Source organism: Ornithodoros turicata, chromosome 1 (assembly GCF_037126465.1).
Source record: "Ornithodoros turicata isolate Travis chromosome 1, ASM3712646v1, whole genome shotgun sequence".
NCBI classification, from domain to species: domain Eukaryota; kingdom Metazoa; phylum Arthropoda; class Arachnida; order Ixodida; family Argasidae; genus Ornithodoros; species Ornithodoros turicata.
The window spans coordinates 63,995,333-64,007,709 of NC_088201.1; the positions used below are offsets into that span (position 1 = coordinate 63,995,333).

A 12,377-nucleotide genomic window follows, 5' to 3' on the forward strand; every position below is an offset into this window, starting at 1 on the left:
GTATGCCACAGCTTTTCTAAGTTCATGGTTCTAAGAGAAGCTTCACTTCATGCTCATTGTTTGTAACACAAATACTAGAAAGTAACAAAGAGGGGCAACTTAGAAAGAAAGATGCAGTGGCCGAAGCTGAAACAAAAGGGCATAAAGGAAATGCCTAGTAGGAATCTGTCCACTTATGCAGCACCTCAATAAACACTATCAATAATAATGAGAAAATACAGGGCCCAGAGCACGTACGCAAGTAAGTTCGTGCGACGTCCCCGCATCTCCGTGTAACTTCCTCCGAGGACAAACGACGGATATTTGTGGGAAGTCCAAACCGTGGCCACTCGGAGATGTGGGGGACGTCTGTCGGAAAAATGTCTGTCTGCCAAGGAGATCCGAGATTTCCGGGAAAGGATATCCCCAGGAACACCACGGGAAGTTTTGTTCCATTTGGGATGATGTGCTGACGTGTGCAAAGCGTCGACTACCACACAAACCTTTGTTGTCACTGCTTCCTTCCGGATTACTGCTTGGAGCGGAAGATAGTAAAGGTTCTCCTCAAGTATGTCCGGGGCTTTCTCTGCGTGGCCTTCGATGAAATGTTCCGAAATAGTGTCATGGTACTGGTTTAGGAGGTCTGGATGGTGCTGAAGACCTCGAAGCCGAAAAAGTAGTCTCGTCTATGCGATGCTGTGGTTATCAGCCAACATTCCACAGCAAGAGGGCTTGATGAGGAGTGGTGCCTGGTACCGGTCTTTTTGAAGCGTGACATAATCTTTGAACTGTATTTGCGCTGGGTGAATTTGAGTTTTCTCATCGACGAGGTCAGTGATTCTAAGGGTGTGCAGCTTCCACATCTCAGCTGGGTCCATGTCACAGTGTTCTACTTGCCCACATGCAAGCGAGAGTGCAGTGACTACTATTCGCGTTTTTCGCCAAATCGACGCCGCACAGCGGTGAAACTCGGGACTAGCCGATCCAGGTACACATGGCCGACCCCGCGTTCACTTGCGGAGAACTTGCTGCTTTTCGCATGGGTCGCTGATCTGCACCTGTATTTTGCTGTTGTAATCATGGATGAAGGAAACAGTGCAGACAACGACCAGCAAACTAAACCAAACGACTTTTAAGCTGAGCCACAACGCGACTGTGCGCGCCGAGGGGACAGCCAGTTTGTCTTTCCACGTTTTCTTCTTTCCACACGTGGAACACCGCCTACTTTCACGCATCCTCGGAAGAGATGGATTGAGCGACGCAAAATCAGCAAACCTGTTATATCCGCAATGCTTATGTGTGTATGGCAGAGCTCTTGGAGCGGTACTGCCTACATATCTGATGAAGGTTCTTTTTCTTTTCTTCTTTTTTTTTTTTCTGAAGCACACTTCTGTGCAACTCACGTCAGGAAGAGAAGCAAAACCTAGTCTAGGCAAAACAGAACAATATTTTTCAAACTTGAGTAGCCATTACGTGCAATAAAGTACAAGGGATGGCGCGAAAACGTGTATCAAGTCAGTTTTGTAACTGTGCATTTGAATCAGCGCGTCAAATCACTTGGGAAAGAATGCAGAAACAATGCGACGTTTCGCTAAGGTTTCCCAAAAACATACGCATCAGTGACACACGGATGTGGCAACATTATCCTATAAATTCTAAACTACATTCGTACATGCGCTACACACTTAGAAGATCTTATCTGCAAGAAAGCATCAGCACATATATCCTGTGCTTGCATGTCTCTGACATTCCTGCAGCACAGGATACTCGTTGCTTGTTATTTCGGCCTCGCAATCGGTAAACGTGAAATTCACCTTCACGAAGTGTGGTTGATCAAACACGCCAGAACTTCGCAAATAATACGCGACAACTATAGCCTTCTCTTTGGACAACTCGGTTACGCCTGCCAGAAGTATATGAGCAGCGTTTAATACTCGGTCGCCTTCAACGCATCGAGAATCAACATTGCAGTTCAGCAATCTCAAAATCGAAACTAAGTGACAACCTGGATACGTCCGCCATGTTGGAGTTAAGATGCTCCACCTACAGGTCGTCGAAAACGCGAATAGATGGAGCAGATGTGGAGTGAAGATAGGATCCGTGAAGCATCCGTCCGAAAAAGGTTTCCACAGCTGTTAGATCCGATTGGAGGCATCGAATGCTGTCGGTTACCATCGTCCAGTAAGCGTCCAATCCAATCAGAATGCTGATGACTGCATCAATGGGGTCTGCGGGCGACGATGCATCGGCGATGTTCAGACCAAGGTCGTGTATCTGGTTCAAGATGATTGCGTCCAAGGAGTGATTGCTAACCGCACAGACTTCAGGAACTTCTAGTGCATTGAAGGTGATTGTTTCTGGATGGTACTGGCTTCTGAGTGTCAAAGCCATCCTCCGACAATGGTACGTTATTAGAGTCTTGCTACGCCCAAAAGTGTATACGGTTATGCTCTCTGTGCCAAGAACTGGGCATTGGAGCTGCATGGCGACGTCTTGACGGATGTAGGAACGATGCCTACCAGTGTCGAAGAGCACCCTAACAAGACTACTGCCGCTGTTTCCGATGGTGAAAGCTCGAGCAGTTTGCAACAAAACAAACTGAGTTCGTGGGAGGCACGCTGCTGTTGTGACTGCTGTATTGGATGTACATGAACTGTGTTGGTGCTCCTGCTTGGGTATCTGGATTTGTGATCCCTCGTCGAGGGTAGAGACGTATTTATGGCAGCTGGAGAGCGCTCAAGACGGCTTGGTTAAATGTCGTGAAGCAGTGAAAGGTGATGTCCACGACATGTGATGCATTAGAGTGATCCCGACCATCAACATTCCCGTTCTAAATGGTTTCGTTTGCCGCGTTTGAAGCAACAGTGATAGACCCTAAGAAGCCTGTGCTTTTCAGTTGGAGGAAGTGTGACTTGACATTCGGTTATCACATGGGTAATGCTGTTGCATAGTGGGCCACTCCGGGGATAACTGCTTGTCGGTTTCGATCATGCCGTTAAGGACAGGGTTGTCGGGGGAGCATCACTCAAGGAATCTGAAGATTCCCCCGCGGGACGCTTGCGATGGGCGAGGCGGCAATCTTCTCGGCTTTCTATATGACTGTGAAGAAACTTCATTATGTCTTCGACGGCTTTGATGCGTTCTGCGGTAACGATGTCACTCGTAACAGTGATGCAGTGGACTCAGTGCGCTCGATCTGCTGTTGCCGAAATTCGATGGCCAACTCCTCAGGGAGGCAGCGCATCACAATGTGAGGCAGTATCACCGCATAGGTTGATTGGGAAACGCCAAGGTTGTTGAGACAGCCTGTTCTGAACTTGATTGAGTCGTAAAGATCTCTCAGCTTCTCGACGTCCTTCGCAACTGCCACAGGATGAAGACTTGAGCTTGCGTGCGTCCACGAGTGCTGCCTGTTGTCCGAATCTTTGTCGCAGTGTACTGATGGCCGTATCATAATTGGAATCCGAAATCCCAATCCATTCGATGGCTCACCTAGCAGGTCCGGACAGATAAGAGAGAAGATATTTAAACTTCTCTATCTTTGGCAGTGATGCACACTTATGAATCGTTGTCCGGTAGTGGTCCCAAAATCCCTGCCAGTAATCCACCTTCCCCGAGAATGCCGCCACGTGCAACTTAGGAAGACCGACAGACCGAACCGTGGCGGACTGGTGGCTACCGTCGGCTATTGATGGTGCAGTCTGCAGCCGTTAATCGGATAGAGCTGTTGGAGTAACCGTAGAGCTTCGTATGAGGCGTTAGGCCCTCGAAACAGCGAGGCAAATGTCGTCCTGATACTGGCTGGCCGCTGTGAAATCTTCCTTGAACTGCTTGTCGCTTATCCTTGCTTGAACAGTTGTGTCGAGATCCTTGAGCTCCTTAGACTTCTCATCAAGGAGGTTCGCCGTATCTTCCACTTCGGGGAGCGAGGGCTCATCACTACTGCAGAGGGCTTTGAGCTGATGAATGGGCCTCGTAACGGCGGCATGGACGATACCTCGGGCCTTCTGGTCTAGGTTCATGGATGGATTGCGATGATATCCGGCTCGATGGACCAAATAAAAAGAAAAATGTAGAGAAAAGGAGACCAGACCCGATGACCAGCAACAAATATTACTGCAAGATACTGAATTGTAGCAAACCATAGCCCAGCATACAAGCAAATACAGGCGCAAGACCCACGCCCTCCATTTCCTTCTTCATTCTCAATCTTCAACACACGCAATAAACAGTATCTGTTTTGGCTTCGGAAGAGAATTGTAGTACCTTTCGGAGTGGGTTTCTTGGATTTAGTGCCCCTGACAAGATTTTTTCTGCGTGTTTTATATTTCTCCCTGCTTTATTTTTGAACTGCTGCGCTCATTGCCCGTTATTGCACTAGATTGTACTAGAAACGAACAGACATACTTTATTACGGAAGTTAACCAAGATGTGTGGAGAAACAGAAGTTATCAGGGCTGCATGTGGTTTCGCCTCATTTACCCTGCGTGAGCACATGGAATAAAAAATAAGGTCCCTATAAAAAAATTAAAATACCCCTGGGATGACAGTGTGTTCTTGGGGAAGAAAGATGTGTGCAAGATGCACCTGCATTATGGAGAAGAGTGTGCTGATCAAAGTAACTTTCATTATTAATTCTTTGGGGCCATTATGGGCTGCCTCAACTTTTTTACGAACAGCCGCCAGTCCATTCGGCGACACATCGGCGAGTGAGCCACTCCCCGAAAGACTGCTCTTAGACTTCCTTTAGGATTGCGAGCTCACGCTCGTGAGCGAGCCTTGCGAGCTCATGTCATCATCACACTCCATAGAGCTCGTCTCCACAGGTTGTGATGACAAAGGTGACGTCCTTGAAGGCGACACCACGGAAGAGGATTGAAAAATTGTGGTTACCTACTGTTATAGGAGGTGGTGTTTGAGAAAAATGTGTACATGTTTCTTCACTTTATGTTGTCTTGTCTGCTTGTGACAGCGTGCACAGCATGTAGGCCCTCTAGAAGCTTCAGAAGTATGGCCACAGCTGGTGAAGCATCTAAGTGGGTTAGGGATATATAACCGCACCTCTGCCTCCAGCCTTTCTGGTAGAGTCGGGCAGTCCAATGTGAGGATTGTGTTGCGTGTTGTTATGTACTCATTGTTTTTCCTGATTTTTATTTTCCTTGCATCAATCAACTTTTGGCTTTTTAGATTTTCAAGAATCATCTCTTCTGAAGGAACATCAATTACTTCAGCTAACGACACGACACCATGGCAGGTATTAAAGGTCCTGTGCAAGGCTGATGATATTTTGATTCCAAGCATCTGGTGTGTGTTCAGTACGAGCTCACAGTCGGCTTCCGAGGTGCATTTTAGCAGTAGGTCACCTGATCTAAGACGCTTCGTTTCGGTGACATTCTCTAATAGAGATGCCACCACCTTCTCAATGAAAAACGGTGAGATTTTTCCAAGTGGAGTAATCTTTTCATTCTCAGTGCTTACATTACTAACGATAATATATTTAGCCTGAAAGACATTCAATGGCTATTTGTAGACGTTAGTCCAAGGGTGTTTTCCGTCCCCGATTAGTGATGGGAAATTTTTACACGTACAAGGTTGTGAGATATGGACATTCCAGAAGGTCGCCATGTTTCATGTCTATACACGTAGAAAGGTCCCGAAGTTGCAATAACCCATAGGCCAAGGCCTGACCAATACCCTGACCGCCACCATTCAAGGCTTCTACCCTTCACCTTTCATCCCCTTGGCATGGTACGGACAACACCTTACGACTGGGGGCTGGGGTCCGTAGTGGCACCACTCACCAAACATCAGCCTATGCTGATGCCCCCTGTGGGGGACCTGTCATAGAGTGGGTACGTTCACCAAGAACTCTAAATGGCGGTTATGATTTGGATGTAAAACGAACACTCACATTTTTGCCTCTAGTCTTTGTAGAAGTGGAATGATCGTTCTCAGACTTCAAGAATCTGTTAACAGAGAAAAGGCATGCACAGCTTGAGCCGAAAGATGCTTGAAATGTTCCTGACTATATCCTTCATTGCACGAGAATAGATTGTCGGTTTCGGTGATGCAAAACAAGTTAAAATAATGTAGCTAAGCTAATAAAAGCAGTTTGGACATACTCAGAGATGGGTATGTTGTCCCCATATGGCCCAATTTTTCAGTATTTCCTTTCCCACTTTTATCCAAATTTAGTAATTTTTTGTCCCAGTAATCTCAGCTCTAGCGATCAGTAGGCTTAAAATGGACCAATCAGCATGAAAGGGCAGAACTACGACTAGCCAATCCACAATCACTAGGCTTGGAATGGACCAATCAGCATGAAGAGGTGGAGCCAGGCTCCAACAGCTCCCCATAGAGCCCATAGTTTGAGATAATTCACACAACACTGGGCACACGACCAATGAAATTGCGACGTGGTGGATATTATGCACAACCAGTCGGCCAATCAGGAGCCTTCATGTCTGGCTGGCTTTTCAGTCGGTCCTGGCTACCATCGACTTCTACTGGATTTCAGGCCTGCCACCATTACTCGGTATTGAAAGCGATTTTGGGGTAAAATAAAGATTTATTGATATAAAGCACTAATTCAAAGATCTGATGCATGGGTGCACTGTGCGTACAAAGCCCACTGCATTGCTGACACACTGGGACAAAGTTCGAACATGAAGCAGAACGAACACACCGTTCAACTCCTAATACCGAGCCAGTCTCATGAGTGCGTACCATTTCATGATGAGCATCTTCTTTCGCTGCCTGCGGTGCATCCATTATAGCGAAGCGAAAAGCGCTTGTGTGGCACGTAATCCTGTCTTTGTTGACAGTCCTCGAAGTCCAACGGAGCTCGAACTTGTTCTTCGCGCTCCAACTCATGAAGCATTCCGGTACCGCAGTTGACAAGTTGTTCGTGGGATAACAGTTGTGTCCAGAAGCAGCACAACATGCGTAGACTCACAAGGACGAACTAATAAACCCGCAAACATATTTCTGCAAACTGTTCTGTCGATTGACACCACCGAACACAGGAGGATGACATGCCGGCCATGCTATTTCGAAACTATGCTGTAACGGCCGAGACGCTGTACGCACATGCGCACTACAAAATGTGATTTCAAAATGTTCTCGACCAATCGGAACGCGCGCACAGTCTAGGCCAATGGGCTTGCAACATGGTGTATGGGGGCAGTGGTACATACTCTACAGCCGCGTCCGCGGGTACCTGAGGAGGACTGGTGGAGCCGAACAAGACAGTAAGCAATCAGTATGCTTAAAATGGACCAATCAGCATGATGGGGTGGTGCTAGTTAAAAGTGGCAGAGCTATGACTAGCCAATCAGCGATCAGTAGGCCTAAAAAAGACCAATCAGCGTGAAAGGGGAAACTATGATAGTCCAAGCACAAGGCTTACAAGTGACTTGAGTTGGATTAGAACTGGATTGTTAGATTAGAATTAGATTGTGCTGGATTAGAATTGGCTTCGATGGGATTAGAGAAAGCGTCTGTTGTGCATCATCCCAGCGAACCATTAATATCCATGGGACATCCCTACAAGGTCGCGAACGCCCTGAATATCTCGACATCCATAGGATATCTATGGGATATCGCACAATTTCATTACGTTTTGGGCTTACTCCAGTAAACAACAGATGTCCCTGGTATGTTGGAAGGATATCGCGCTCTGGATGTTTGAATGTCCCATGACAAGCAGCCTGCAGATCCTAGGGATGTCTATGGGAGATCCAAGAAATATTTGTTTGGATCTGGTGGATCTGTCTCCCAGTGTGGATTGTTTGTCCTTATAGAGACGGTAACCTGAATTAAAAACACAGTAGTTGATAGGAAGGGATGTCAGAAATGTTGTTGGGTATACTGTGGGTTGATGCAGAAACACAGGAATTGCGAAGATACATCCTCGTCACCGTTACAAATGGTTTACGCCACGCTACCCCTAACGAACGTGTGTGTAACGATTTGTATTTCAGTATATGTTCCATCCAGCTCGCAAATAGAGGTTACTGCGGGTTTTTCCAAGTGGTCCCAGCGAGGCGGGCAGGGTTCGGCACTTATGCTGGCGTGTCCCACGGTGTTGCTGTACTGTGATTAATCCTGTTAGGCTAAGGTAATGTTTTTGTTCCCAATAGTATCAAATGGGTTAAAACACACAATAAATATTATTTGCTGGAACACAGTTGCAAGGGTCTCTACGCACTCTACAAACACTAAATATCTGATGCACAAAATTGTTAAAAGCAGAATATGTACGATATTCGTAATCTCCCGTATATATCCAAATATCCGTGACAGACATCGCAGGGACTTTCAGTGGATCTACAAACATGGCAGAAATGCTAGTTGCAGGGATATCGCATGGATGTAAAACGGATCTGTGGCAAACTCCACTGGATATCCAAACGTCCCGGGCGAGATATCTTACGGATATTTGCTGGATGTATTTGGTTTGCTGGGATGGTTCTATACTACTTGGGTGATCGCTATCGCAGCGTGATCATGTTTGAATGCGATGTGGATCATGCGTCAGTGCGAGTGGGATTTAAGTCTTTTGTGCGTGCACTTTCTCCGGCACTTGGTGGTATTATCTGAGTGTAACTCAATCTTACCACTATGCAGGATTTTTCCCATTGTACCTGGCAGCGTTGCAATATTTGTCTCTTGCCTGTAATCTTCAGTGTTAATCTTAGGCCCCCAAACTGCAGAACTAGAATTAGGTCCAAAAGGGAAATTCAACATTGCAAACTGAAGACCAAAATATTTGATCAATAATAAAGCACAGGTTATAGTACTTAAGGACCTAGTTCCTATGCCTGATAATGATTTGCAATGCAATTTTTGTACCAAAGACCCCCCACAGGAAACAACTGAAGGTGGGTAAAATCAGCTTAGAATCCCCAAGTGTGACACATATATCCAAAGCGACATTCGAAGCTAGATTTTGAAGTAGCTGAGCAGATGCTTAGATGTACATACTTTTAAAACACAGAGGTCTACGACTTCTTCCGTAATACATGTGACGCAGTACCCGGGAAATCTGATGGATACTGCAAGATGAATATTTTCGGTTGTTTGGTCTGTCTCCCAGTGTGGATCTGGGGTACATTATGTAGTTCCCTACATCTCCTGCAGGTGAGCACTGTTGCGGGTCGTGCTGCAGTTGTAGACACAGCATTATTGCTCATTTCGCTGCTTTTCATTATTCAAAAATTAAGGGTCAGTGCATACACAGCTTTGCGGCGGCAATAGCCGCTGCACTTATGCAAAACTATGCCAACAATCACAAACGTGCCAACTTTCCAACGCATGTGCCACACCACTTAGAAGCACAGCGACATGAAACGTTATATTGTAGATAAGTACTGTAACCTTAGTGTACAATACCTGAGCACCAAAGTTGTGACCTATCTCATGAGCAAAAGAAAGTTGACTGATGCGCTCAGGGACATGATTGTTCTGCGAGCTGAAGGTAATGAGCCCCGTGTTCAGGCTCCAACGTCGGTAGTGGGGCTTTCTATACACTGTATGTTGGATCGGGACATACTTCTCACATATGCCTCCAGGATTCCCTAGAAGGAAGAGAATGCGTGCTCATTTAATGAACACCAAGCACAGGCACATGTTCACATTCAAATTTGTTCACAATTCTGTATTTGGTTTTCTCCCTTGACTTTCGGAAGTCTGAAAAAGATCCCAACATCCAGCATCCTTGAAGCCACGTCCCTGGAACCTGCCCCTGGTACAGCGGCTCTACTTCTTGTTTTGTCAACGAAGTTCCAGAAATGTCGGACGGCGTGCGAAGTAGCCATCCCCTCCCACTCCCCCAAGTGTGTTGAGGAAAAGAGTGAAAGAGCAGATTCCATGAGGCATGTGCAGCAGTGGATCCGTGACGCCATTTGATGAGTTTCCCATCATTTCCGAGTAGTATCATGGATGTACCGAGGGGGGCGCAAGGGGCCGTGCCCCCACCTGGAACTCCAAGGTCGCTCGTGAAAATAGTGGGCTCTTTAGTCATACGTTGCAATGATTATTCTCAGATGTCATAATAAGAACCTCTGAACACCCCGCCCAAACGGAACAAAACTTCCCGTTGTGTTCCTGGGGACATCCTTTCCAGGAAATTTGGATCTCCCTGGGAGACAAGCATTTTTCCGATGGACATCCCCCACATCTCCGAGTGGCCACGGTTTCCCACAAACATCCGTCGTTTGTCCTCACAGGATGTTACACGGAGACGCCCGGACGTTGCACGGACTTACTTGCGTACATGTTCGAGGATCTGTATTTTGTCATTATTATTGACACTGTTTTATTGAGCTGCAGCGTAGGTGGACAGATACTTACTAGGCCTGTAGGAGTTTTTTTCTGCCATTTTGTTTCAGCTTCGGCAACTGCATCTTTCTTTCTCTGTTGCTCCTGTTTGTTTGTTTCTCGTACCTCCGTTATATACAATGAGCACGAGGTTTTAAAACGCAAAGGTAACGACGTGGATATATAAGCTATTAGAACCATCCAGATCAGAAAGGCACTGGCATACCTTTCCAAAGCGAAAACATATACTATATATTGCTTGTCTCGCGAGCTTCCACAAATTCGATAGTCCTGTTTGCTTGCGAGTCAAACTAGAGGGTGAGGTGTTTAAGTTTAATGCGATTGCGTATACCAATAACACTGGACTGAAGAATTGCTTGGCGTATTAACTCACTATGACGATAACGTCTGCGTTTCTTACTGCTTTTGGTTTGAGGCATTCAGTTGGTTCATCGAAATTCATACTCACACCATGCCATGTTTCTTTCTCTCCTGCGACAATGCTCCATGTAACATCCCGTCAGGGACCCTATTCGAACAATTCTTCAAACGGTCGTTACGGTGCATCCTGCGGATGTACGGCTATGGACGTCCATCCTTGTAGCTCCCAGAGATGTCCACCTGACATCCATTTCAGGACATGGACGTTGGGATCTATTTCGGACGTCCGCAGGAGATAGTGTTCTGTCTGGGACACTGCGCAATGTTCGCCTCCAGAAACAGGTGTGGTAGGGGGTTTGCACTCTTGCCCCCCTGGAAGTGCTTCCCCCCCTTGGAAAAGATCCTGGGAATGCCCACGAGTAGAGTATGCAATATTTGAAAGAATACGAAGCACCACTACATTTCAGGTTAATCTCTACCGTGATGTTTATGTTTGTGATGTGGATTGCGACAAATACAGAAGTGTGGCTTGCTGCAACTGGTCTTTGAAAGTAGCGGGAAGGCAAATTTCTGTTGACACCTTGTCGCCGATGTTGGCTGTGAGTGTGCCTGCTTAGCCTGTGAGATACAGGGGAGAGCACTGGATGGCAGATAAGATATGTAGCTGATTCTTATACTTCGAATTACTTAAATGTGACATTATACACAGTTGTTTAAATGAGAAATAGTTTCTCTTAGATGTGCTGCACAACATTTTTTGGCCAACTCAGTGCAGATACTTGCCATAAGCAAGTAAGTGGGACGGCGTTTGGACAAAATTCCTGGGATATGCAGTGGATGAATTGGGTGTGCATTTGCTAAATATTTAGTATATTCTTTGCTTTGTTTCCAGGCCATTTCACAGAAAGTCAGGATGCTTCTTCAATGATGCCACCCTCGAAGAAGCTCAGCCAGCCACAATGTCATGGTTGCACCGTTCCAGTTGCGTCACACAGCACAAGCGGATCCAAGGGGGAGGGGGCGGTTGGGCGATCGCCCCCTCCCCCAAAACTTCAGTTTATACTTGCATTTTCCTCTCCCTCCTTCCAAACCGAGGGTGTCGATCCGTCCCTGAGCACGTCATCAGAAGAGGAGTGCAACACAGTGAATCGGAAGGACAGTGATGTCTTTTGTGTGCATTGGGTGTTTTTTCGTAATACTTCTTGATAGGCATTTAGTGATGGAATATTCTTCATTGTGTGTGTTTAAAGTACTGATCTGTGGCAAGCTACTACTTGATGCAGCCCTGGTATTATACTCTGCTTAGTTAAGTGACTGATCTGGGGGAGGGGCGGTTGGGGTACCGTCCCCCAAAAAACATTAGTTTATGCATTGGGCTTCCCTCTCTCCCCTCCCCCACTACGTGCTTTAAGCAAGAAACCGCTCCCCTAACCAAGGGTCTCGATCCGCCACTGGCTTAGCTATTGAATTTATCAGTCTTATTGTGCCGTAAACTAGTCCCCCAAAGAGCATTTATTATGTCAGAGCAAGTGAGCATTTCCTGTTGTTTTATGACAGTAATTTGTTCAACAAGGTAGAGACTGTCAAACAGCATTGATCAGCACATGTTCTGATCTATGCTGCTTGAAAACCTCTACCATGTTGAACATGGTAAATAAGGCTAGCACCTCTGTAGAGCTGGCGTGCTGTGCAGAAAA

General features: G+C 46.4%; 1 protein-coding gene across 2 annotated transcripts in view; it reads right to left on the minus strand.

Moving 5' to 3' along the window:
- Nucleotides 1–12,377, minus strand: part of LOC135378318 (disintegrin and metalloproteinase domain-containing protein 10-like) — a 128,299-nt gene that overhangs the window by 50,158 nt on the left and 65,764 nt on the right. For both annotated transcript variants that reach the window (XM_064611321.1, XM_064611320.1), the window contains 2 exons: nucleotides 9,373–9,557; nucleotides 8,965–9,142 (listed from right to left, as the gene is read on the minus strand). In XM_064611321.1, the coding sequence (XP_064467391.1) occupies nucleotides 8,965–9,142; nucleotides 9,373–9,557 (363 nt within the window). The remainder of the gene's footprint in view (nucleotides 1–8,964; nucleotides 9,143–9,372; nucleotides 9,558–12,377) is intronic.